This window comes from Chrysemys picta, chromosome 16 (assembly GCF_011386835.1).
Source record: "Chrysemys picta bellii isolate R12L10 chromosome 16, ASM1138683v2, whole genome shotgun sequence".
NCBI classification, from domain to species: domain Eukaryota; kingdom Metazoa; phylum Chordata; order Testudines; family Emydidae; genus Chrysemys; species Chrysemys picta.
In genome coordinates this window covers 2,495,505-2,521,459 of record NC_088806.1, presented here as the reverse complement: position 1 = coordinate 2,521,459, position 25,955 = coordinate 2,495,505, and the positions used below count along the sequence as shown (strand labels likewise).

At 55.4% G+C, this 25,955-nt stretch overlaps 2 protein-coding genes across 2 annotated transcripts; both read left to right on the top strand.

Moving 5' to 3' along the window:
* Positions 1-252: 252 nt before the first annotated feature.
* CLDN7 (claudin 7) lies at positions 253-8,445 on the top strand. Its single transcript, XM_005279346.4, has 4 exons — positions 253-741; positions 6,226-6,390; positions 6,728-6,812; positions 7,529-8,445. Exons 1-4 carry the CDS (start codon positions 519-521, stop codon positions 7,692-7,694), a joined length of 639 nt encoding a protein of 212 aa, XP_005279403.1. The 5' UTR covers positions 253-518; the 3' UTR covers positions 7,695-8,445.
* Positions 8,446-10,190: 1,745 nt separating this feature from the next.
* Positions 10,191-25,641, top strand: LOC135976059 (uncharacterized). Its single transcript, XM_065570434.1, has 5 exons — positions 10,191-10,608; positions 13,659-13,762; positions 19,236-19,357; positions 23,442-23,555; positions 24,793-25,641. The coding sequence occupies exons 1-5, from the start codon at positions 10,333-10,335 to the stop codon at positions 24,912-24,914; spliced, it is 738 nt and encodes a 245-aa protein (XP_065426506.1). The 5' UTR covers positions 10,191-10,332; the 3' UTR covers positions 24,915-25,641.
* Positions 25,642-25,955: the final 314 nt, after the last annotated feature.

The following is a 25,955-nucleotide window of genomic DNA, read 5'->3' as shown; positions in this document are numbered from 1 at the left end:
TCCGGGGGGGGGGCAGTGGGAGTGGGTGAGGCCGGGGGGGTCTGCTCAGTCAGGTGGGGGGGCAGCGGTGTTGACCGCCCCTCCCCCCGAGCCGGAACCTGCCCTGCCCTGGTTTTACCGCCCCTAATGACACTCCTTCCGTCCCCATGGCCCCGAGGTGATGTCATGAAACTTCCCCTCCCCCACCCCCCCAGGCCTGACCCCGCCCCCTCCCCGCCCAGGGCATAAATACAGGTGAGCCACTTACCTGCCCAGGTAGTAGGCAGAGAGAGCGAGAGGATTTGTAGTTGGCTGGACGCCGCGCGCTTCCCTTCCCCCACTTCTTTTGTTTGGGTCGCGCCCCACCTCCGGATCCACCCGTGTTTTATTTGGGCGGCCGCGCTCCCCGGATCCACGCGCGTTTTGCTCCCGCCCCCCCCAGCTCCAGCTTTTTTGGGGGGCGGTGCTTTGTTTGGATCGCGCGCCCGGATCCACGCGTGGTTTTTCTTTGTTTTTTTCTCTCTCCTGGGTGGCTCGCCATGGCCAACTCCGGGCTGCAGCTGCTGGGCTTCGTGCTGGCCCTGCTGGGCTGGGTGGCCCTGATCGCGGCCACCATCCTGCCTCAGTGGCGCATGTCCTCCTACGCGGGGGACAGCATCATCACGGCCGTGGCGGTCTACCAGGGGCTGTGGATGTCCTGCGCCTGGCAGAGCACGGGGCAGATCCAGTGCAAAGCCTACGACTCCATCCTCAACCTCAGCTGTGAGTGGCGTGGGGACCCCGCTGCAATGGGAGGGGGGCACTCCAGTGACTTCTGAGCCCCCTCTCTGCCCCCTCCCGGTCATGGGGAGCGGTCCCCCCTTCCCAGCGCTTTCCTCCCTCTCCCTCCCCACTTCCCAGAGTCAATATTTGCCCAATTTAGCTGATAAACCCAGCGCGCCTTTATAAACAGTCGCTGGTTGTTCCCCCCCCCCCCCCGCCGCCCCACGCACACCCTTTCTCCCCCCCCCGCTCCAGTTCTGGGGCTCCCGTTCCTCCCCCCACGCGCGCCCCCTCTGCTCCCCGGCTCTGGGACCCCCCTTTCCATCTTCCCCCCCCCCCACGCGCGCGCCCTACCCTGCTCCCCCGGCACTGGGGGCCCCCTTCTCCGCCCCACACGCGACCCCCTGCTCTCTACGCCCCTTTCCTCCTCCCGCCCCCGCCCCCTCTGCTTCCCCGGTTCTGGGACCCCCCTTTCCTTCCCCCCCATGCGCGCTCTCTCTGCTCCCCCCCCTCCCTGCCCCACACACCCCGGTCTGCTCCCTTCCCTTCTACTCCCCAGGCCCCCCCCCCGGGCTTCCCCCGGCTCAGGCCCCCCCCTTCCCGCCCCACGCGCGCCCCCTCTGCTGCCCCCTCCCCTCTTTAAAGACCCCTCCCCCTTCCACTGGTGAGGTGTGAATTAAAGGGGAACCCCCTCGTCCCCCCCAGCTCTCCTGGGTTCGTAGATGCCCCCCTCCACCCTCCTCTCTTCCTTTCCTTCCACTGATTCATTCCTGTCTTTTTTTCTTTCTCACTTTCTTTCCCCCCCTCTCTCTTCCCCCCCCCCCCCCACCCCGCCCCGAACCGGTTGGGTCACTCCTCGGGCCTCGCCCTGCGGCTGAGACCCAGGACAAAGGGCGACATGAATGGATCTAACCCCCCCCCCCCCTCCTGGGCCTCCACCCCCCCCACACCCACACAGGTGGACTCTGCCTGCACCTGTAGGAGGCTGGGGGGGGGGCCTGCCTTCTTCCACTGATTGAATTTCCAGGGATCAAAGTCCCACCTCACAGGGAAAACAGTAGAGGGGGGGGGGGGCTGGGAGCCAGGACTCCTGGGTTCTCTCCCCGGCTCTAGGAGGGGAGTGGGGGCTGGTGGGTTAGAGCAGGGGGGCTGGGAGCCAGGACTCCTGGGTTCTGTTGCTGGCTCCACACCGGATCCGGGCAGGGAGTTTATAAACAGTTCTGCGTAACAATCCAGCCTCTTTAATCTTATCGAGCTGCTTATTTGGGAAAATAAACTCCCTTCATCCAGCCCACGATAGGAGACCTAATCACAACCACAGGGGTCACAGGGGCCATGGCCCGCCTGGATGGTGGCCCAGGTGACCTACCAGGCCTCATCTGCCCTTCATCCTCAGGTGCTGCTCCTCCTCCTCCGAGAAACCTTGTTCAACATCTGAGTGCAGAATAGGATCAGAAAGTCGGAGCCAGAACTCCTGGGTTCTCTCACCAGCTCTGGGAGGGGAGTGGGGGCTGGTGGGTTAGAGCAGGGGGGGCTGGAAGCCAGGACTCCTGGGTTCTCTCCCCAGCTCTGGGAGGGGAGTGGGGGCTGGTGGTTAGAGCAGGGGGAGCTGGGAGTCAGGACTCCTGGGTTCTCTCCCCAGCTCTGGGAGGGGAGTGGGGGCTGGTGGGTTAGAGCAGGGGGGCTGGGAGCCAGGACTCCTGGGTTCTCTCCCCAGCTCTGGGAGGGGAGTGGGGGCTAGTGGGTTAGAGCAGGGGGGGCTGGGAGCCAGGACTCCTGGGTTCTCTCCCCAGCTCTGGGAGGGGAGTGGGGGCTAGTGGGTTAGAGCAGGGGGGGCTGGGAGCCAGGACTCCTGGGTTCTCTCCCCAGCTCTGGGAGGGGAATGGGATCTAGTGGTCAGAGCAGGGGGGACTGGGAGCCAGGACACCTGGGTTCTCTCCCCGGCTCTGGGAGGGGAGTGGGGGCTGGTGGGTTAGAGCAGGGGGGGCTGGGAGCCAGGACTCCTGGGTTCTCTCCCCCGCTCTGGGAGGGGAGTGGGGGCTGGTGGGTTAGAGCAGGGGGGGCTGGGAGCCAGGACTCCTGGGTTCTCTCCCCCGCTCTGGGAGGGGAGTGGGGGCTGGTGGGTTAGAGCAGGGGGGTCTGGGAGCCAGGACTCCTGGGTTCTCTCCCCCGCTCTGGGAGGGGTGTGGCGGCTGGTGGTTAGAGCCTGGGGGCGCAGTGAGGGGAAAGGTTATCTAATGCTGTGTGGATAGCTCTGGTGTTGGGGTTGAATGGGACTGGGGGCAGGGCTGTGTCTTGGGTCACAGAGGATGGTGATGAAGGGGGGGGGCTGGGCAGGGGCTGACATGGGAGTTTAGCAGTCTCAAGGCAGTAATGCCTGGAAGGTAAACACCACACCCAGCTTATTTCAAACTGCTCCTGGACTGGAGAAACTGGATGTGTCATGGACAGCCTGAGGGTGGTTATTGAAACTCAGGGTCACTCTCCTCCCAGAGCTGGGAGAGAACCCAGAAGTCCTCGCTCCCAGCCCCCCCCAGCTCTAACCACTAGTCCCCGCTCCCCGCCCAGGGAGATTTCCTGTCTCTGTATCAGTTTCACTGAAACTCCTGGATCTGGTGGTTCCACCTGTCTCCGGGGAGGGGCCTGGGGAGAGCACAGAGGGTGGGGCTGGCCGGGGACAGGGAATTGAGAGCAAACTGCTTGACTCACCCTGGGGCTGGGCCGGGGGGGGCGGGCGAGAATCAGTGGCTGGTGGGAAGCAGGAGCTGGGGTGTTTGTTTTTAAATTTATGCACCGGGCACCATGGGGGCAAAGTCTCCTGCTCCGCTTGCCCCCGCCCCCAGGTGACGCGACACATGGCAAATGGAGGATTTAATCTTGCAGGTGCAGAACAGTTGGGGATGATCATGCCCCCCCCTTGCTTTATAACTGGGAAAACTGAGGCAGGGAGGGGCAGAACCAGGGATAGAACCCAGGAGTCCTGGCTCCCAGCCCCCCCCCCCACTGCCCTCCCAGACCTGGGCAGAGAACCCAGGAGTCCTGGCTCCCCACCCCCACCCTGCTTTGATCCTAGATTTCCCTCCCCAGGGCAAATTAACAAAGATGGAATGAGATGCTCTTTACCAAGGTTGTAATTAACCCAAAGCATCTATAGCTTTAGGCTACTACGGTGAAAAATGGTTTACAAAGATTTATATGGAGAGTGGGGGCTAGTGGTTAGAGCAGGGAGGGCTGGGAGCCAGGACTCCTGGGTTCTCTCCCTGGCTCTGGGAGGGGAGTGGGGGCTGGTGGGTTAGAGCAGGGGGGCTGGGAGCCAGGACTCCTGGGATCTCTTCCCAGCTCTGGGAGGGGAGTGGGGGCTGGTGGGATAGAGCAGGGGGAGCTGGGAGGCAAGACTCTTAAGGGTTAGACCAATGGTCCCTCTAGCCCAGTGTCCTGTCTTCTGACAGTGGTTCAGAGGGATTAGCAATCAGCATCCACTGCCAGCATCTGCCGCTTGGAGGCTTAGGGACCCCCAGAGCACAGGGTTGCCCCCTGGCCCTTCTTAGCAAACACCCATTGATGGACCAGTCCACCAACAACTTATCAAATTCGTTGTGGAGGCCAGTTATACATTTGGCCTTCGCCACATCCCCTAGCGAGGAGTTCCACAGATCAACTGTGCGTTGCGTGACAAAATACTTCCTTTCTTTTGTTCGGAAACTGCTGCCTATTCATTTTGTTTGCCGACCCCTAGTTTTCATGTGAGAAGGAGGAAATACCACTTCCTTATTGACTTTCTCCACACTCAGCACGATTTTATAGACCTGTGTCAAATCCTGCCTTCACCGTCTCTTTTCCAAGCTGAAAAGTTCTGGTCTTGTTCATCTCTCCTCACACGGCAGCCGTTCCAGACCCCGAATCATGTTTGTTGCCCTTTTCTGAACCTTTTCCAATCCCAATCAATCTTTTTTGGAGACGGGGCGACCATATCTGCACAGCTTCAAGATGCGGGCATCCCATGGATTTATCTAGCGACAACATGAGATTTTCTGTCCAATTATCTCTCCTTTGCGTGACGGTCCCCAACATTTTTTGACACTGCTGCACATTGAGTGGGTGGATGGGGATAGATAGATAGAAGAGAAGAACATACGAACGGCCGTACTGGGTCAGACCAAAGGTCCATCTAGCCCAGTGTCCTGTCTTCTGACAGTGGCCAGTGCCAGGTGCCCCAGAGGGAATGAACAGAACAGGGAATCATCAAGTGATCCATCCCCTGTCGCCCATTCCCAGCGTCTGGCAAACCGAGGCTAGGGACACCATCCCTGCCCAGCCTGGCTAATAGCCACTGATGGACCCGTCCTCCATGAACTTCTCCAGTTCTTTTTTGACCCCTGTTACGGTCTTGGCCTTCACAACATCAACATCCTCAAGGCACAGGTTGACTGTGCGTTGGGTGAAGAAATCCGTCCTTTTGTTTGTTTTCAACCTGCTGCCTATTCTTTTCATTGGGTGACTCCTAGTTCTTGTGTTTGGAGAAGTAGTAAACACTTCCTTATCCATTTCCTCTACACCCGTCATGAGTTTATAGACCTCACGCCTATCTCCCCTTAGCCGTCTCTTTTCCAAACTGAAAAGTTACTAATCTTTCCTCGTACAGAAGCCGTTCCAGGCCCCTCATCATTTTTCTTGCCCTTTTTTGAACCGTTTCCGATGCCAATCAATCTTTTTTGAGATGGGGCGACCACATCTGCACGCAGTATTCAAGGTGTGGGCAAACCCTGGATTTCTAGAGAGGCAACAGGATATTTTCTTATGCTCTATCCCTTTCTTAATGATTCCCAGCGTTCTGTTGGCTTTTCTGACTGCGGTTACACACTGAGCGGATGTTTTCAGAGAACTATCCACAGTGACTCCAAGATCTCTCTTGTGTAGTATCAACCAATTTAGACCCCATCATTTTATAGGTAGTGTTGGGATTATGTTCTCCCATGCACTGATCGGCACTGGGTTTCCTCTGCCGTTGTGTTGCCCAGTTGTGACACATCCCTTCATCTGCTTCAGGGGGAACTAGCCTCAGTAATTTTGTCTCGACAAATGTTGTCACCTCATGGGGCACCCCGTGGATAAGGACGCTGGCCAGCCCTCATCCCGCTGCAGAGCCCCCAGGGACCCCACTGTGAACACTGACCATTTTTTCCTACCCTTTTCACCTGCTACTGATGCCTGGGTTCTCTCCCCGGCTCCGGGAGGGGAGTGGGGGTTGGTGGGTTAGAGCAGGGGGGGCTGGGAGCCAGGACTCCTGGGTTCTCTCCCTGGCTCTGGAAGGGGAGTGGGGGCTGGTGGGTTAGAGCAGGGGGGGCTGGGAGCCAGGACTCGTGGGTTCTCTCCCTGGCTCTGGAAGGGGAGTGGGAGCTGGTGGGTTAGAGCAGGGGGGGCTGGGAGCCAGGACACCTGGGTTCTATTCAGCTGCCTCACCCAGTTTCTCTCTCCCCCCGACAGCTGCTCTCCAGGCGACACGAGCGCTCATGGTGGTCTCCATCGTGATGGGCATCATCGGCATTGGTGTTGCCTCCATGGGCATGAAATGCACCCGCTGCGGGGGGGACAACAAGGTGCAGAAGGCGCGCATCGCCATGACTGGGGGGCTCATCTTCGTGGTGGGAGGTGAGTCGAGGAAGGGGCTGGCGGGTGGGTAGCTGCTGGGTTCCTCTACCTGCCCAGGCCTGGAGTGGGTGGGAGCCCTTGTTCCAGGCCCCCACTGCTGGGGCTACTGGCTGAGACCTGGGCAATTCATTTCATGCATGAAATCAGATGGGAGCCAGCGCCCCCTAGAGGGGACAGGCCCCTGCCCCATTCCCCGCCCCCCTGAGCCAGCCAGTCCCTGCCCTGGGGTCAGAGGGGATGCGGCGCTCTCTAGAGGTGACAGGCCCAGTGTCCCACTTCCACGTTCGCAAGATGGCGCCGGGTGGCATTTCAAAGCCCATGTTTCTCTCCTCCCCAGGTTTAGCGGCGCTGATTGCCTGTTCCTGGTATGGAAACCAGATTGTGCGAGATTTCTATGACATCACGGTACCTGTGAACACCAAGTGAGTTGCAGGCTTCTCCCATGCGTGGCCCTAGGGGGTGCTGTGGGGCAGGGGGCGCTCTCCCCTGGCAGGTGGGACTGGCCCCAGGGCGGCGCTAGGGGGCGCTGTGGGGCAGGGAGCGGGGCGGGGGCAGCAGGGAGTGCTCTCCCCTGGCAGGTGGGACTGGCCCCAGGGCGGCACTAGGGGGCGCTGTGGGGCAGGGAGCAGGGCGGGGGCAGCAGGGGGCGCTCTCCCCTGGCAGGTGGGACTGGCCCCAGGGCGGCACTAGGGGGCGCTGTGGGGCAGGGAGCGGGGCGGGGGGCTCAGCAGGGGGAGCTCTCCCCTGGCAGGCAGGGCTGGCCCCAGGGCGGTGCTAGGGGGCGCTGTGGGGCAGGGAATGGGGCAGGAGCTCAGCAGGGGGCACCTGGCAGGCAGGGCTGGCCCCGGGGAAGCGCTAGGGGGCGCTGTGGGGCAGGGAGCAGGGCGGGGGGCTCAGCAGGGGGCGCTCTCCCCTGGCAGGTGGGGCTGGCCTCAATGGACTGCATCTCAGCACCAGGCGAGGGATCCTAATATAACTAGCTGCCCCACCCCAGAGGTGGCTGCCTCTTAAGTTTTCCTGACTAGAGGTGCACGAGGCGGGGCTAAGTGCAAAGGGGCGGGGCTGATCTGAAGAGGGTGGGGCTCTGGGGGGGAAGGGGGCGGGCCCACATCTGATCAGTCTCCCCGTCCCTCTCCAGGTATGAATTTGGATCGGCGATCTTTATCGGCTGGGCTGGGTCTGCCTTGGTGCTGCTAGGCGGGGGTCTCCTCTCCTGTTCCTGCCCTGGGAAAGCAGGGTACAACCAGCAGTACCCCAAAAGCAAAGCCACTTCCCGGACCCCCACCAACAAGGAATACGTCTAGCACCTTGATTTGATGCCAGCTGTCCGGCCCGTACCCTTTCCGCAGTCGATATCCTGGAGCCTGCGAAGGGGTTAACTCCTTGCATTGTGGGGTGGTGGGGTACCCCCACTTAGGAATATCAGGGTGCTCCTGAACGCTGCACAGATGTTTTTAAAAGCATTCATGACCATTGAGATTTTTTTTAACCTTCCCACATTTTTGGGGTATAGGAAGGATTTTTGGGGCACAGGGAGGATTTTTGGGGGTGCTGTGTACTTGGGGGAGGGTTAACTGAGTAAGGGGGTGCCCCTAAATTCTGTTCAGCATAGCTGATTGGGGGGAGAGGGTGGGTTTTCATTTTATGAGCGGGGAGCACCCCAAAACAGGATATACCTGTATAAAGGGGTGTGTATATTTTGCCATACGTTGGAGAAACCAGTTCAGATTTTCTTCCTTTTTAGCTGGGGTTAAACCTCAATATAACTGACCTGATCTGTCTCTGAACGGGGGGGGATCCCCACCCTGGAAATCTTACCCTCTGTCCTTAAAATCCCCCCCCCTTTAAGAATCTCTCCCCATCATCGCTATGGTGGAATTGTATTTTATTTTTATTGCAAGGGGGGGGGGAGTTTAATGGGGGGGGATGGCCAATGTCTTTATTTAAAAGCGCTCCTGCTCGTTAGGGGTTTTTAACGAATGATCTGTGCGTGGCTGAGATTCATGTGGGCTTTGTCCTCTTTTGTACAGAAATTAAAAACTGTGTTTTGGAAAACTGTGTGTGTGGTGCCTCCTACTGGAGAGATCTGTCTTTGGGGGTGCCCTCTAGGGGTGGGGTAGGGTTCCCCAAAGGGGGAGATCAGGGTGTGTGCACACTGCCCCCTGCAGGAAAGGTGCTGTCTGCATCTCAGCACCCGGCAAGGGGTCCCTGCATAACCAACTGCCCCACCCCAGAGGTGGCTGCATCTCAGGGCCGGGTGAGGGGTCCCTGTGTCACCAGCTGCCCCGTCCCAGAGGTGGCTGCATCTCAATGCCGGGTGAGGTGTCCCTGGGTAACCAGCTGCCCCGCCCCAGAGGTGGCCGCATCTCAGCACCAGGCCCGTTGTCCATCTTATGCCCCCTCCTCCTCTCTCTATTTTATGGGGTCCCTCATACTCTCCCGGCCTTCTCCCTGCCCCCGAGGCTGCCTTCCTCCAGTTACCATGTGCCCCATTTCCCTGGGCTGGGTTTAGGGCCAGGTGCCTGCCGGGGGAGGGGGGGGGGGCTGGCTTTGCAGGTGTCAGGCTGGGGGAGCTGTTTAGGTTGTTAGCCACAAAAGGGGAATTCACCATCTTACGGGCCAGGGATAAATCAGAGGCACCGAAGCGAAGAAATAGGCTATAAATGCAGTAAAAAATAAAAGTATTTAAAAGTTTAAGGGGGGGGGGCTTTGGTCTAGAGCTGGGCCTATTCCTGCAGGGGGGCCCCCCCCCCATCTCATACTGTTCCCATCACAGGGGCTCTGTAGGGTTCCTCCAAGCCAGCGCTGCGTGTACATTTCAGTCCGGGGGGAATTTCTAGGGACAGAACGAAACTGACCCTATCTCAGGCTCGGGGGTGGCAGCTGAGTGAGGGGGAAAGGACAGCAGTTTTCAGGGGTGACCCCCCCCCCAGCTTAAAACTGCTCCCAGGCCTTTTTCTTCTGACGCACAAGTCCCTGCGTGAGCAGGGCCCCAGAGTCGGCGGAAGGAAGCTCTTGCTTGCGGACATGAATGCCTGGTGGCTGCAGCCCCCCAAGAATGGGACACCCCAAAAGGGGGGGGTTGGTGAGGGGGGCAGGGAGACCCTGAAAGAGGCTCTCCAAGGAGGGGTGGGGGGGAATGGCAGGACACCTGGAGAAGACAATGAGTTGTTGGGGGGACCCCTGTCAGGTCAGGAGCTGCATGGGTCCCAGCCTTCAGGGCCCCCACATCCACACACCCCCAACCACATTGGGAGGCCACAGTGTGCCACATACTGGACAGACCCCCTGAAAGATTGGGGTCCCCAGGAGCATACTAGACAGCCCCCCCCCAAGTGAGATCAGGTTCCCCCACCCCCATCCCACCAGGTGCTGCACAGACACATAGTCACACACTTCCTGCATGAGGCTCCCAGCACCCCCCCTGCTCTAACCCACCAGCCCCCACTCCCCTCCCAGAGCCAAGGAGAGAACCCAGGAGTCCTGGCTCCCAGACCCCCGGCTCTAACCCACCAGCCCCCACTCCCCTTCTAGAGCTGGGGAGAGAACCCAGGAGTCCTGGCTCCCAGCGCCCTCTGCTCTAACCCACCAGCCCCCACTCCCCTCCCAGAGCTGGGGAGAGAACCCAGGAGTCCCTGGCTCCAGCGCCCTCTGCTCTAACCCACCAGCCCCCACTCCCCTCCTAGAGCTGGGGAGAGAACCCAGGAGTCCTGGCTCCCAGCCCCCACCCTGTGAGTTTAGCCCGTAACTCCCAAGCATCCATCTGTGTCTCCAGCTGCCCTGCGTTGCCCCTACAGATTCACCTGATCCTCCTTCCTGCCTCTGATTGGCCCCGGGTTCAATCCACCCTGAGGTGTGAATTACCTGAGCCAGGTGGGAACAGCGCCTGGGTATAAGAGGATCTGGAGCACTGGCCCCTCTTGATTGCTGTAGAGAGGCAAGATGAGGGCTGGCCTCTGGCTGCTGCTGGCCTGGGTGATGTTTGAGTTGTCCTGTCCCTCTGCTTGGCCTTTGCCAGGAGCGACGAGAGCTCCCACCCTGGCTCCTGCCCGTTCCCTTCCCTGGGTCCCCCTCAGTGGCCTCCTGCCACCCGTGAGAGTCCAACGCCGAGCTGCCTGGCTGGAGGCGATGGTGCGGAGGGATCGTGGCCTGCTGTGTCCCTATGGTGCGGTCCTCCTCTTCGTGGTAGATCTGGCTCAATTCGGGGCCGGTCCGAAGGTAAGTTTGGCCTCCCCGAGCCCCCACTGGGGTCCTACGGGTTCTGGAGTAAGTTCTCAAGAACTTCCAGGCTGTCCTGTTGGTGCACCTATGTAGTCGTTTGGTCCCTCTGAATCTCGCTGTCCCTTGGCCCCGTGCCCTGTTGAAGAACATAAGAACGGCCGTACTGGGTCAGACCAAAGGTCCATCTAGCCCAGTCTCCTGTCTTCTGATAGTGGCCAGTGCCAGGTGCCTTAGAGGGAATGAACAGAACAGGGAATCATCAAGTGATCCATCCCGTTGCCCATTCCCAGCTTCTGTCAAACAGAGGCTAGGGACACCATCCTTGCCCAGCCTGGCTAATAGCCACTGATGGTCCTATCCTCCATGAACTTCTCTAGTTCTTTTCTAGTCTTGGCCTTCACAACATCTTCTGGCGAGGAGTTCCCCAGGTTGACTGTGCGTTGTGTGAAGAAATACTTCCTTTTGAGTAATGGTCTCAAGTTGCAGTGGGGGAGGTCTAGGTTGGCTATTCGGAAACACTGTTTCACTAGGAGGGTGGTGGAATCTCCATCCTTAGAGGTTTTTAAGGCCTGGCTTGACAAAGTCCTGGCTGGGATGATTTAGTTGGTGTTGGTCCTGTTTTGAGCAGGGAGTTGGACTAGATACCTCCTGAGGTATCTTCCAACCCTGATATTCTATGATTCTTTTGTCTGTTTTAAACCTGCTGCCTATTAATTTCATTGAGTGCCTCCTAGTTCTTGTGTTATGAGGAGGAAACAACACGTCCTTATTTACTTTCTCCCCACCCGTCATGATTTTCTAGACCTCTGTCCTATCCCCCCTTGGCCGTCTCTTTTCCAAGCTGAAAAAGATCTCAGAAGCTTCTGGTCACCGAGCCATGTCCCATGTTGGTGCAGCTGCGTAAGCTTTTGGTGTGTCCTTGACTTCTCAATTCTGCTGAGTTCCTCACCCCCACGAGCCCAGCCTGATGGTCAGGAACTGCCGGTCACTGAGCCATCTGGCAAGTCTGTTCTCCTATATAATGTCCCCACGGCACTGGCTGGCACCTGGGAATTTCCAAGGGACATTCTGATTTTTGTTTGTTTGTTTTCATTTTGCTTGGGAACAGACCATGGAAAATTTGGCATTTTCCCGCCAAACGCAAATTGATTCATGAGCATCGAATCGCCTTGTTTGAACTTCGCTCTATTTCAGCTCTTCTATTTCGGGCTGGCAGAATGCGATTTTTTTGTTTTTGATGATTTTAGCATCGAATCGTAGGACTGGAAGTGACCATTCCAGTGCTTCACCACCCTCCTAGTGACATAGTGTTTCCGAATATCCAACCTGGACCTCCCCCACTGCAACTTGAGACCATTGCTCCTTGTTCTGTCATCTGCCACCACTGAGAACAGCCGAGCTCCATCCTCTTTGGAACCCCCCACTTCAGGTAGCTGAAGGCTGCTATCAAATCCCCCCTCACTCTTCTTGAGGGGTTTGGAGGGTGGGATGGAGATCAGGGCTGGGGCAGGGGGTTGGGGTGCGGGGGGAAGCTGAGGGGTGCAGGCTCCGGGTGGTGCTTACTTCAAGCGGCTCCCAGAAGCAGCAGCATGTCCCCCCTCTGGCTCCTACGTGGAGGCATAGCCAGGCGGCTCCGTGCACTGCCCCGTCTGCAGGCACCGCCCCTGCAGTTCCCATTGGCTGAGGTTCCCAGCCAATGGGAGCAGCAGGGGTGGCATGCAGAGTGGAGCCCTCTGGCTGCCCCTCCACCTAGGAGCCGGCGGGGGGCCATGCCGCTGCTTCCGGGAGCCACGAGGTGCGGCCACCGAACCTGCTCTCCGGCTGGAGTGCTGGAGCGGGGCAAGCCCCAGACCCCACTCCCCAGCAGGAATTTGAGGGACTGATTAAAACGGCTGCTCTTTAAAATCTCCAATGATGGAGATCGCACAACCTCCCTGGGTAATTTATTCCAGCACTTAACCACCCTGACGGGAAGTTTTTGCTAATGTCCAACCTAAACCACCCTTGCTGCAATTTAAGCCCATTGCTTCTTGTCCTATCCTCAGACATTAAGGAGAACATTTACCTCCCTCTTCCTTGTAACAACCTTTCACGGACTTGAAGACGTAATACGGCTTTGAAACTTTACTACGCAGACACAAACTGCTGCTTTTAACCAAAAAAGTTTTCTTCTTCCTTATTCCTGATTGCCTACTTCCAGTTCCAAACGAGGTGCATGGTTGACTGGTCTGTTCGTAACTCTGTTGTTCGTAACTTCTGTGCTTTGTCTACTGGCAAATTTCGACTATCCTGGATGGAAATCTTTTTTCACTGCCGTGTGTATGTGTGTGTGCGTGCATGGTGGAATTGACATTTGTTTACTGATTAAAATCTATAGCTGACTTATATAAATATTCAAATTAATTTGAATATCTAAATACTGGAGCTGGTCTACTAAATAGATATTAAAGATAATGAAGCCTAAACCAAATTAGTCTAAATGATTTGTTGCCATTGTTTGTTTTCCCATTAAATGTTTTGATTCTGACAAAGCGGCATTATTGGATGGTTCTACCCCTGTGTTGTTGCTCTGCCTCCCACTTTGGTGTAGCTGGGGGCGCCTTCTCTCCCAGAGAGGTATTGGTGGCAGTAGTGGGATCCCAGCATTTTCTGGGTGTCTTTGCTGGCGCAGCAGGGTAGGTGTTGTGTGTTTGGTTTTTTTTCCCCCCTCTCCAAAGCAGTTGGTCAGGAAGTTAACACCCCATAGAGACTTGTGGGGCAGGTCTTTCCATCCCTTCCCACGTGCCATCTGAGCAATCAGTTCAGGCTCTATGCAGACTCAGGCAGGCTTGCTGAGTCAGTTACACTCAGGACAGCTTCTTCCCCGCATGACCTAGACATGTGCCTAACGTTTTTTTAAATGCCACCTGAGATGGTGTTACCATGATGTACCTCCATGAGCTGGGGACCTTAATCCAGAACAGGCTACAAAGCCAATCTCAGTAGCTTCTTGGGCAGCTGGGGCAGAGAACAATGCTGGATTAATTCCAATGCCTAATTCCTTCCAGGGGATGCCAGACTTCTTGGTCTATACCACCACCCTCTCTTACAGCTACCTACCTGCCATCAGAACCAGCCCAGGTGTGGTCCGTATTGAGTGTTGCTGCCCCAGGTGAGTCTATAAAGGGGATCCCCATCCTAGAACTTGTTCTCCCATCGGGGGATCCCTGCATGACGTGACAGCAGCCAATCGGTGGCAGACGGTGATGGTGGGAAGGGCCTCTAGGTCAGCTTCCCATTGGAGGCCAAATCAATGATCCTCAAAGGTGTTTTAGACGCCTAACTCCCATTGATTTCAATAGATGTTTTGGTGTCATCTGATAAAGTTTGTGGGTGACCCCCGGCAAATAGGGGGAAGCGTTAAATAATGCATAGGATGGGACACCGCTTGGCTAGTTTTTTACTAGGGCTAAATGTACACGTAGACATCTAGGATCCAAGAAGGCCCTTTCTCGCCCAAAGAGGTATTGGGATCCCGGCATTTTCTGGGTGTCTGTGCTGGCGTGGCAGGGCAGGCCACGCTTACCGCATGGGGGACTCTATCCTGGGCAGCCGGGGCTCTGAAAAAGATTTGGGCATCATGGTGGGAGATCAGATAAACGTGAGGGCATGGATCTGATAAAGGGAGAGACTGTGGTCGAATGATGCTGGGGATGGATCAACAGAGGGATCCGGAGAAGGTGCAGAGCAGTTATTTGACCTCTGGATTCAGCCCAGGTGAGACTTCTGCTGGGGTCCATAACTCAGGGAAGATGGTGATAAACTGGAGAGAGGTCGGAGAAGAGCCATGAGAAGGATGAGGAAAATTGACAGTGAGAGACTCAAGGAGCTCAATCGAGTTACCGTCACAAAGGGACGGTTCGGGGGTGGGGGGGGAACTTGATCATGTCTCTAAGTGTCGGCATGGGCAGCGGGTATACTAGGTGCCTCCCCAAACAGCCTGGTGTGGCCCCACCCCCACTCCTGCCTCCTGTTGTCTTCTGTGGCCGAGAGGCTGGGGCAGGCCGGCTGGGGAACGCGGTGCGCATGAGACCCCCCCTGGCTGGGGCCACACTGCCCGCCCAGCGCTCCGGCCGTGCCAACGGCTGGAAGCTAGACGAATTCAGACAAGTAATAAAGTGTGAAATTTTAACCCTGAGCGTAATTAACCAGCGGGCCAATTTACCCAGGTTGGGGTGGATTCTCCACCCCTGACCTTTTTTCAATCAAGACGGGGTGGTTTTCTAATCGGAATTAGAGCCCCCCTGCTCTAACGCACCAGCCCCCAATCCCCTCCCAGAGCCGGGAGAGAACCCAGGAGTCCTGGCTCCCAGCCCCCCCTGCTCTAACCACCAGCCCCCACTCCCCTCCCAGAGCCGGGAGAGAACCCAGGAGTCCTGGCTCCCAGCCCCCCCTGCTCTAACCCACCAGCCCCCAATCCCCTCCCAGAGCCGGGAGAGAACCCAGGAGTCCTGGCTCCCAGCCCCCCATGCTCTAATTCTAAAAGGAATTATGTCAGGGCAGTTCTCGGACTAAAGCGGAGGCGCTCAGCCTTCCCAGACGCCTGTACCCCTTGAGAACCACTGGATTAGATGGGCACAATCGGTGGGGGTCAGAACAGGGGGGCCAGGGGAGCTTGGCCCCATCACATCACTATTTACGGGCCGTAATGGCGAGTGGGGCGGGGTCTCAGAGAGGAGGGGGCGGGGTCTCTGAGGGAAATGGGTGGGGCCTCAGAGTCTCTTCTAGCCTGGGAATCTCTGACTCTGTAAATACTCTGGTGTTCTCCTTTCCTTCTCCGTATCGCAAGGAGAGTAGGGATGGGATTTTAACCGGCATCAGTGAGCCGGATACTAGAACACTGTGTCCTCCTCCGGTGGCCCGAAGGAGCTCGATTTAGATCGCTTCTTGCATGCAAGCGAGTGTTTAGTCTAGGGAGAAATGCAACGTTGTGGCTTCTGACAGCTCCTCCTTCACAGCAGGCACGAAAGGCCTCCCGAAGCGCAGGGCAAAAGCCTGAACAAGAACCAGGGCGGGCGCGAAACCCAGACGCATTTAAATTTGGAAGGAGGCGGCTTTAGCTCCACTCGCAAGGGAAGCGGTTGGTTGACTAGTTCGTGATGGCTTCAGATCAAGTCCTGGATGCCCTTTGTAGAAAATGCCTTCGTTGAACACACTTTTATTTTCGGCTTAATACGGGGGTGAGATTTCAACCGCCTGGGATATACAGGAGGGCAGGAGAAATACTTCCTTTTGTTTGTTTTAAACCCGCTGCCTGTTAATTTTCCTGCCTGACCCCTAGTTCTTGTGTGATGTGAAGTGGTAAAGAACGCTTCCTTATTCCCGTTCTCCACGCCATTCGTGATTTTTATAGACCTCTCCCCTGTCCTCCTTTGGTCGTCTCTTTCCCCAGCTGAACACTCCTGGTCTTTTTCATCTCCGCTAATGTAGACCTGTAGCGAGGCGGTGGGATACCCCACTGCCCCGCTGAGGGCCGGACCTCCCCTAATGCCAATGTGGGCGGAGCCACCGGGTCCGGCTCCCGCCCCTCAGAGGTCACGGCGCCGACCCGGAAGTATAAAAGCCCGCCTGCAGAGCACAGTGGGGGACAAGCCGGCGGAGAGAGCAGACGTCTGTGGCTGAGCTCCCGCTTGGGAGACAGCCGCAGGCCGCGTCCGACCTGAGGACTCACCAGGCCGGCCGAGCCTACCCCTCGCCCATTACCCTGAGGAGGACTGGCCGAGCCTGCCCCGTTCCTGCTACCCCGAGGAGGAGCCGGACCTGCCCTTCGCTACCTACCCGGAGGAACCGATGCTGGTGGAGAGCCCCGAGGACACTAGTCCGGCCCAGATACCCTACGAGGGGGAGTGTGGAAGTGGCCCGGGGGCAGCCGACCCCAGTCTGGCTGCAGCACTGCCGGAGCCGATGTCAGTGTGTTGCGGCCAGGATCCCCACTGACAGCAGCGAGTTTCTGCCGCTGCTAGGGCCCCGGGCTGGGACGCAGTGGAGTGGGAGGGCCTGCGTCCCCCCTGCCACCCACTCCTTGGGTGGCAGACTCCCCCTTTCCCTGGCCTAGAGAGGCTGAGACCTGGTGCCCACTGACCCAGCCCCTGCTTAAGGGCCTGAGCTCCTAACCGTGTGTTTGCTGTCCCACACTACCACCAGACCAGGACTGACGGTGGACCAGAGCGGGGCAGTGGGATACCCCACAGCCCCACTGAGGGCTGAACCTCGGCTGAGACTGCTACAAGAGCCCATCGTGTTGTATGCAAAGACATAGGTGTGATTGGAAAAACAATGTGCATGGCTTTGCATTTATCACCATCGAATTTCCTCTGCCATTTTGTTGCCCGGTCACCCAATTTTGTGAGATCCCTTTGTGGCTCGTCGCAGTCTGCTTCCGCAGTAACTATCTTGAGTCGGTTTGTGTCGTCTGCAAGTTTTGCCCCCACACTGAAAACTTGTCTACTCAGGCTGGGCACGTGGGACTTCAACAGAAGTGGATTCAAACGGCACGGCGTGCCAAAGTCTTGACCCAAACGTTGGGGCAACTCTGCCCTCAGAACCGATTGTAATTACAGAGATCAAGGCAGAAACCAAATATTCTTGCTGTCTTCAACAGCTTTTGCCCCACAAACAGTGTGTGTTGCGCGCGCGCACACACAAAAAGCAACACTGTTGTATTTCTCCCAAGACGGAACACTTGCTCGCAAGCTGGGAAAAAGAATATGCCAGGCAGCTTGACAGCGCCACCTGGTGCCATGTGTGATGCCACTAATAAACTTTGGCAGTTCAGAGCAGCAGCCGTGTTAGTCTGTATCCGCAAAAAGAATAGGAGTACTTGTGGCACCTTCGAGACTAACAAATTTATTGGAGCATAAGCTTTCGTGGACTACGCTTATGCTCTAATAAATTTGTTAGTCTCGAAGGTGCCACAAGTACTCCTGTTCTTTTTTTGGGAGTTCAATTTACGTAGCTAGTCGAAAAGCAGGACAAGAGGTAACTTGATCGCCGTCTAGAATTGCCTTTGGCTCGGAGAGGAGAAACGAGATAGTAGGAGGCCTTCTTCATCTGGCCGGCAAAGGCAAGGTGAAATCGAGCGGAAGCCGGAGAAGTTCAGACCTGAAATGAGGCCTTGATCAGCGTCTGGTTCTTGAAACGGAGATCAAGTGTCTCTCTTTGTGGAAGGCCCTTTGATCAATTGGTACCTGAAACCCAGAGCACTCCCCATACTGTTCCCATCACGGGGGCTCTGTAGGGTCCCCACAAGCCAGCGCTGTGTGTACATTTCATTCCGGAGGCAATTTCTAGGGACGGAACAAAACTGACCCTATCTCAGGCTGTGGGGTGGCATCTGTGAGCAGCTAAGTGAGGGGGAAGGGACAGCAGTTTTCAGGGGTGACCCCCCCCAAACTTAAAACTGCTCCCAGGCCCTTTTCTTCTGACGCACAAGTCCCAGTGTGAGCAGGGCCACCGAGTCAGCTGAAAGAACCAGTTGCTCGCGGACATGAATGCCTGTTGGCAGATCTGCAGCCCTGCTCAGCCTCCCCCAAGAATGTGATACCCCAAAAGGAAAAGGAGGGGGCATGGGGTGGGCTGGTGAGGGGGGCAGGGAGACCCTGAAATCGAGGATCTCCAGGGAGGGGGTGGGGGGAATGGCAGGACCCCTGGAGGAGACAATGAGTGTTGGGGGGGGGGGACTCTTGTCAGGCCAGGCGCTTCATGGGTCCCCACCTTCATGCTGATCGCAAATGGTCCTGGTTTGAGCAGGGGGTTGGACTAGATACCTCCTGAGCTCCCTTCCAACCCTGATCTTCTATGAACCGGACTTCCCTGGATAACACACACCAGACAGCATCCCTGAATTAATTCCTTTTAGAAAAACACCCACGCTTGAGCTAAAAATCTACCAGTGATGGAGAAGTGCTCCCGAAACCCTTGGTAAATTGTCCAAAAGGTGAACTCGCCTTACTGCTTAAAAACATGCACCTGTCTGAATTTGGCCAGCCGTTGGGTTACGTGGCCATTTTCTGGCATCGCGGAAACCTCTGCCCGGCTTTATTTGTGTGTCCCCTGGGAGGCCAGGAACAAGGTAATAGCTGCGAAAGACTCACGTGACGTCTCTGGGGATCTCGGGTTTCTTTCCTGAACCATTTAAGTTCCGGCAGAGCACGGTCATGAGCGGGTCTCGAACCTGGGGCGGCAAGAGTGACTGGCCCTAGTGGGAGGCTCTACCGCACAGGTCGATTGGCAGAGTCCCAGAGCAGATGATTAGGAGCTGGACCAGGAAGCCACCTGCTTAATTTTCCTGGCTTCCTGACCCGGCATCTCCCATGTGGTTCCAGGCTTCCCGTGTGTCCTCTGCCCCTGTCCCCCCCAGTATTCTCCCAACTCCTGCCTTGTGCTGGCGGACTCCTGCTCCGACGGGTCAGTTGGGAAGCCCATGACCCAGCCCTGCCGCTCTCGCCTGACCAGGCCGAGGGGTAACGCAGCGGCTTTCGGTTCCGGGGACCCCGAGCAAAACTTTGCCCTTCCCCAGAGATGGCGTGAGTAGCTGGACGTGACGCCTAGGAGGGGGCTGTGGGTCATCTTCCTTTTCTTTCTAGCAGCCCGCCTCTGGTAAAAGGTTCTGGGGCCGTCGGCAAATGCTGCTTGGATAGGAATTGTGGGGCGTTCAGAGGTCGATCCGGGAGAATCCAACGCAAAAGGCATCTTCCTTCACGGTCAGGTAGGTTCCAAAGTCTATGGGTTGAGTGAAACCCCAACCTTTGAGATCTTGGAGTCCTTGTGGGTAATTCTCTGAAAACGTTCACTCCATGTGCAGCGGCCGTGAAAAAAGCGAACCGAATGGTGGGAATCATTCAGAAAGGGATAGAGAATAAGACAGAAAATATCCTATTGCTTCTCTATAAATCCATGGTACGCCCACATCTTGAATACTGCGTGCAGATGTGGTCGCCCCATCTCAAAAAAGAGATATTGGAGTTGGAAAAGGTACAGAAAAGGGCAACAAAAATGATTAGGGGTCTGGAATGGCTTCCGTATGAGGAGGGATTAATGAGACTGGGACTTCTCAGCTTGGAAAAGAGACGACTAAGGGGGGGAATATGATAGAGGGCTCTAAAATCATGACTGGTGTGGAGAAAATAAATGAGTGTTGTTTATTCCTTCTCATAACACAAGAACTAGGGGCCGGCAAATGAAATGAATAGGCAGCAGGTTTAAAACAAACAAAAGGAAATTTTTCCCACACAACACACTGTCAACTGGTGGAACTCCTCGCCAGAGGATGTTGTGAAGGCCAAGACTAGAACAGGGTTCAAAAAAGAATTAGATAAATTCATGGAGGATTGGTCCATCAATGGCTATAAGCCAGGATGGGCAGGGATGGTGTCCCTAGCCTCTGTTTGCTAGAAGCTGGGAATGGGCAACAGGGGATGGATCACTTGATGATTACTTGTTCTGTTCATTCCCTCTGGGGCACCTGGCATTGGCCACTGTCAGATGACCGGATACTGAGCTGGACGGACCTTTGTTCTGACCTACTATGGGCGTTCTTATGTTCTTATTTGGGGAAATATGTAAGGAACAATTAAGCTTCCTTGGGGAATCTGACAGTGGAAACTTTAGCAGGCCCCACCTGAACAACGGCACATGCGGGCAGAGGCAGGTGTGTTGGTCTGCGTGAGCCTGAGGAAAAAGACTTCGCTAGATTTATTTATTTATTTTTTGGGCAGAGTGCTGTCCGGAAAGAGGCTTGGAATTACAAGCCCATAAATTGCCTCTTGCTGGTTTTGATTCCTCTTGTGCTCAGTGAAACAGGACTTTGTGCATAAAGAGGATTGCGTCAAAGGTACCCTGACTCCGTCAATGTCTCCTCCCCACAGACGTGACCCCTATTTTGGTGAATAGCTTGGATCTAAGAGAATCACGGGAGATGGTCAAAGCTGCGTAGGTCAGCCAATTTTTCATGGCCATTTCCATTAGAAGGGGAAATTGATACATATGCATCAGAATTCTCCCCCCAAAAATATACTTCTTGTTTGGCCAAAAATGTCCACCAAGTCCTATTTCCTGGACTCAGAAGGCAGGTTCCTTGTGTCACAGTTTATGCTTGTGATCCCCCTTCTTGGCCTCTTTAACAGCACCCATTGAGGCTCACTAACCCGTCACCTCTCTCAGGGGTGGGCAGGGACCCCGGTCACTCCAGACCAGCAGTTGCGGCTTGCGTCCTGTTAGGTTTCATGGCCTACAACATAGAAGAGAGATTTAAAACCCTCAACTCTACTCCTTGAACTGTTGTAAGATAAGGCTACCTCACTGCACCATCTCCAGAACGAGAACCCCCAAGAACCCCCAAAACAGAGAGAGAAAACAGGCTGCTCTCTAAGGCAGGATTCAGCCCTACCTTACTCTAGGCTGGCTCTCTGCAAACTCAATCTGAAAGTCCCACATTGGACTGTTCCTTACAGAGCCCCCTGCCTCCAAGCAAGGCTGGGAAACCCCCTTATTCTTAAAGCGACGGCTTGAAAACGGAGTGAAAAATGACAAGCTACCACAGTCTGCCGTTTGCCTCTTGCTCCAACCCCACTCTGTTCACATGTCCAGTTGCCTTGGCTTCAGAGTCATTGTCATCCGCTCACTGAGGCGTCCATTGTTTTTTGTAGGGTCTTCCACTCAACTGCAACAACAACAAGGAGTCTGGTGGCACCTGAAAGACTAACAGATTAATTTGGGCATAAGCTTTCGTGGGTAAAAACCTCCCTTCTTCGGATGCATAGAGTGAAAGTTACTCTACGCATCCGAAGAAGTGAAGTTTTTACGATACTTGACACCACTCAACTGCGTTGATTCAGATGCATCCCAAACTTGTAGTCCTTCCCAGCAGGGAGTGAGTTAACTGTTTCCACCCAGTGGGGAGCAATCCCTAATGGGTAGGTATGACAGATGCCATAATCCTATGCCGTATCTTTGGGGACAATATTGGGGCTGGTCTACACTGGGGGGGGGGGGGATTGATCTAAGATACGCAACTTCAACTACGTGAAGAGCGTAGCTGAAGTCGAAGTATCTTAGATTGATTTACCTTGGCATGGGATCGACAGCCGCGGCTCCCCCGTCGTCTCCGCTACCGCCGCTTGCTCCGGTGGAGTTCTGGAGTCGACGGGGAGCGCGTTCGGGGATCAATATATCGCGTCTTAATGAGACGCGATATATCGATCCCCGATAAATTGATTGCTATCCACCGATAGGGCGGGTAGTCTGGACGTACCCTTGGATTCAAGCTATGACAGGTTTATGCAGGGTCATGTCCTACTCCGGGAGGGAGGGTCACATCAGAGTTTCTCTGGGAAGAAAAATCAGTGGCAGGTGATTACACTGGATAAACCATGCTAGTGAGGTGGTGGCTTCCATATACAGGTCTGAGCTGGGTTTTCCAGTTGCTACAAGACGAGGAAAATGCTTTTGGTATAAAAGGATAAGCTGGAATTGATACTGGCTTTCTCTCTGACCCACCCACTGGCCAGGACCTTCAGCCCATGGGCTGGAAAGATGTTTGGCGCTGTATGGGGGGACTGGTAAGCTTTCGGCGTGAGAACAGGAACTCGTACTTCATCTTCTCCATAACGCTTTCACCTTAAGAATAAATGTCCTTGCTGAGACAGCCCGAGGGGCTGGGCTTAATCTGGGCTGGGTCTCAGCCCCGGCACCTCTGGGCCTGGCCGTTCAGAGCCCCGGCACCTCTGGGCTTGCTGTTATGAACGTTAAAAAAAAAAAATTTTTTTGCTTGAGCCCCGGCATCTAATCGCTTGAGCCCCAGTGCCTCTTTCATTTGTGGCCCGATCTTTAGATGCATTAATTATATTGATTACTTAAGAATCCCCAGTTACCCCTTTGAGGGTTGGCAGGTTCTTGTCCCAAGATCAGGCCCCATATTATACACATGATTATATAGCTGGGAATCCCAGTCAAGCAACACTCAGATTAAAGGAACTCCTCTCTATTGAAAACAAAATAATTGTTGAATACAATTTGCATGGTCACAAACACCCCAGCTCAGTAAGGTCGATCGAGATGCTACACAATGTACCTTGGCACATCCATCTACTCACACTATCCCTTGTAGAACCATCACCTTCCTCATCTGTGAAGGTAGCTCGTGTACTTGTTACGGATGTCAGTTCGTTGCCAGGACATTCTTGGGGTTGAGTTGTGTGTTCCTGTGGTCAGAAATCCCGCCCCCCCAATCGCTCTATTTTCAGTTCCCTAATCCTTGGGGTTTCCGTTGGGCCGATCAGAAGGTTGAGGGATGTGGGTCCCTGCCCGAGAGGCGGTGGCTGACAGCAGGAAGCTGTGGGCACAGGCAAAACGTAACTGTTTATGGGGGGGGGGGGGGAATGGGGCATGTATTTTGAATCCACTTTGCTCTCCTGGAGCTGGCTGGTGGCTGGTTCACCCTGTCGTGGTCCCTGGGATAATGGCAGCGAAGTTCAGCGTAAATCCCCGGTCTCGAAGACGTGACTTGCAGAGCCTGCCCAAAGGTGACAGCTAGGGGCTTGAGATGAAAATGGGACCAGATCAGTGGTGGGAACTGTGACACAGGGATTAACCTGCTTGGGTGTCTTGGGTGGTGGCTTCTACTGCCTAAAGGGGCTTAATTGCTCCTTCTAGTCAGCCTGACGGAAAAGTGGCTCAACCCGTCAACTTTTAACGAGGTCTGCGAGCATCTATCGATCAAAGTCGTTCCCGCCTTCCAGGCTAATATCTCCAGTGCAATCGAGGCTTATCCTTTGAAATTTCCCCCCCTCTAGGCAATTCCTCTGAGGTAGAAACAGAGACGGATGTGACGGTAGGCCCTTCGCCGAGCCGTGAGGCAGCTCTGAGGTCCAGGGACCAGGTGGAGGTGGTGAAGATGACCGCTAAAGGTAGGGGGGGAAATCCAGTGATTTACAGCGATCGGGGAAATACGGTAGCCCATGGGTGGACCGGGCCCCCCGTTGGATTAAAAACAGCTCTCAGGGATGGTCTAGGTATACTTGCCCATGCCTCAGTGCAGGGGGATGGACTAGATGTCCTCTCAAGACACCTCCCAGCTCTACATTCCAAAGAGTTTGCTATCTCCAGAGAAGGTGAGAAATGACAGCACAATGGGGGATGTGATTGCCCCATCTCAAAAAAAGATCTATTGGAATTGGAAAAGGTGCAGAAAAGGGCAATAAAAATGATGAAGGGTCTGGAACAGCTGCCGTATGGGGAGAGATTAATAAAACTGGGACTTCTCAGCTTGGAAAAGAGATGGTGAAGGGGGGATATGAGAGAGGTCTATAAAATCATGACGGGTGTGGAGAAAGTAACTAAGGAAGTGTTATTCAGTCCTTCTCATAACACAAGAACTGGGGGTTGGCAAATGAAATGAATAGGCAGCAGGTTGAAAACAAACAAAAGGAAGTATTTCTTCATACAATGCACAGTCAACCGGTGGAACTCTTTGCCAGAGGATGTTGTGAAGGCCAAGACTAGAACAGGGTTCAAAAAAGAACTAGAGATGGAAGATGGGTCCATCAATGGCTATTAGCCAGGATGGGCAGGGATGGTGTCCCTAGCCTCTGCTTGCCAGAAGATGGGAATGGACAACAGGGGATGGATCACTTGATGATTCCCTGTTCTGTTCATTCCCTCTGGGGCACCTGGCATTGGCCACTGTCAGAAGACAGGATACTGGGCTGGATGGACCATTAGTCTGACGCAGTACGGCCGTTCTTATGTGGGGTGGAGGGCGGTGGACTCAATTCGCCAGCTTTTGAGCGTAGTAATTTTGAAGGCAGCATGTGGAAAGAGAATGAGGTTGTTTTGGGGGCAGCGGGGGGGGGGGAGCACGGAAGGGCATGTGACAGTGGTTGATGGATGGTTGAGACCGTTGGCCAACGGGCGACCGGAGGTGACGTCTCATTAGTGAATGCGAAGATAGGTATTAAATATCTTCCAATCCGGACTGGAAGATGCGTCAATCCAACACAAAGTTATTGGGATCAATACAGGGGAGAAAAGCCATTGCCTTTCGCTCTGTGCTAGCCAGGAAGTCAGATGGGATGGTCCAATGGTCCCATCAACTCTACGCAAGCTCTCGGTGCCAATTCTAACTCTCCGGTCTCTTCCCCACAGGGGCCATGAAGTATCGTGGGGTGGCTTTGGTGCTGAGTGGGTTAGCGGCGGCTGTCTCTGTTCTCTTCCTCGCCGGAGGAGCCCTCTTGGCACGTCAGAGGTGCAGCAACGTTGCCGTCTGACTTGTTTTAGAGTAATTTTTTATGGCCGAGCAATAAATGGCAGATCTTGGGTTCTGGTGGCTGTGGCTCAATGGAGAATGTGGAGGGGTCTTCTGGCATGGCTGGGGCGGGGAAATCCCTACGACAGGCTCTGCATACTTTTTTTTATTTTTAAGCCTGTTCCTGGACCTTCTAGAAGGCAACGGGTCTATTTTGACTACCCTTCGATGGGTTGGGTTGATAGTTGAGTTTAATAGCGCCTTCAGCTAGTGGACCTCAAACGGTGTCACAGGAACAACCTCCAATGGTGGGGAATTCCACCACCTCCCCTCACAGGTCGGGTTTTCATTTCTGTTGGTCTGCTTTGGCCTCTTTCTTGAGTTTGGTCCCATCTTTCTGAAAGTGCGGATCTCAGAAATGGCTATTATACTCCAGTTGAGGCCTCACCCAGGGCGGAGCAGAGCGGAACACCAGCCTCCCGTGTCTTGCGTATGACATGCCTTTTAATGCACCCTCTCTTTTGCGACTGCATCACACTGTCTTTTCTTCACACAACACACCGTAAACCCGTGGAACTCCTTGCCAGAGGATGTTGTGAAGGCCAAGACTATAAGAGAGGTCAAAGAAGAACTAGATAAGTTCACGGAGGATGGGTCCATCAATTGTTAGTAGTCAGGATGGGCAGGGATGGTGTCCCTAGCCTCGGTTTGCCAAAAGCTGGGAATGGGCAACAGTAGGGTTACCATATTTCAGCGAGCAAAAAAGAGGACGGGAGGAGCCCCGCCCTAGCCCCGCCCCTGCCCCTCCCACTTCCCGCCCCCCTGACCTCCCAACCCTCCCCCCGTTCCTTGTCCCCTGACTACCCCCTCCTGGGACCCCTGCCCCTAACTGCCCCCCAGGACTATCTAAGCCTCCCTGCCTCTTGTCCCCTGACTGCCCCAACCTTTATCCACACCCCCACCCCCAGACAGACCCCTGGGACTCCCACGCCCCATCCAACCACTCCCCACCCCCTGACAGCCCCCCCAGAACTCCCAACCCATCTAAACCCCTCTGCTCCCT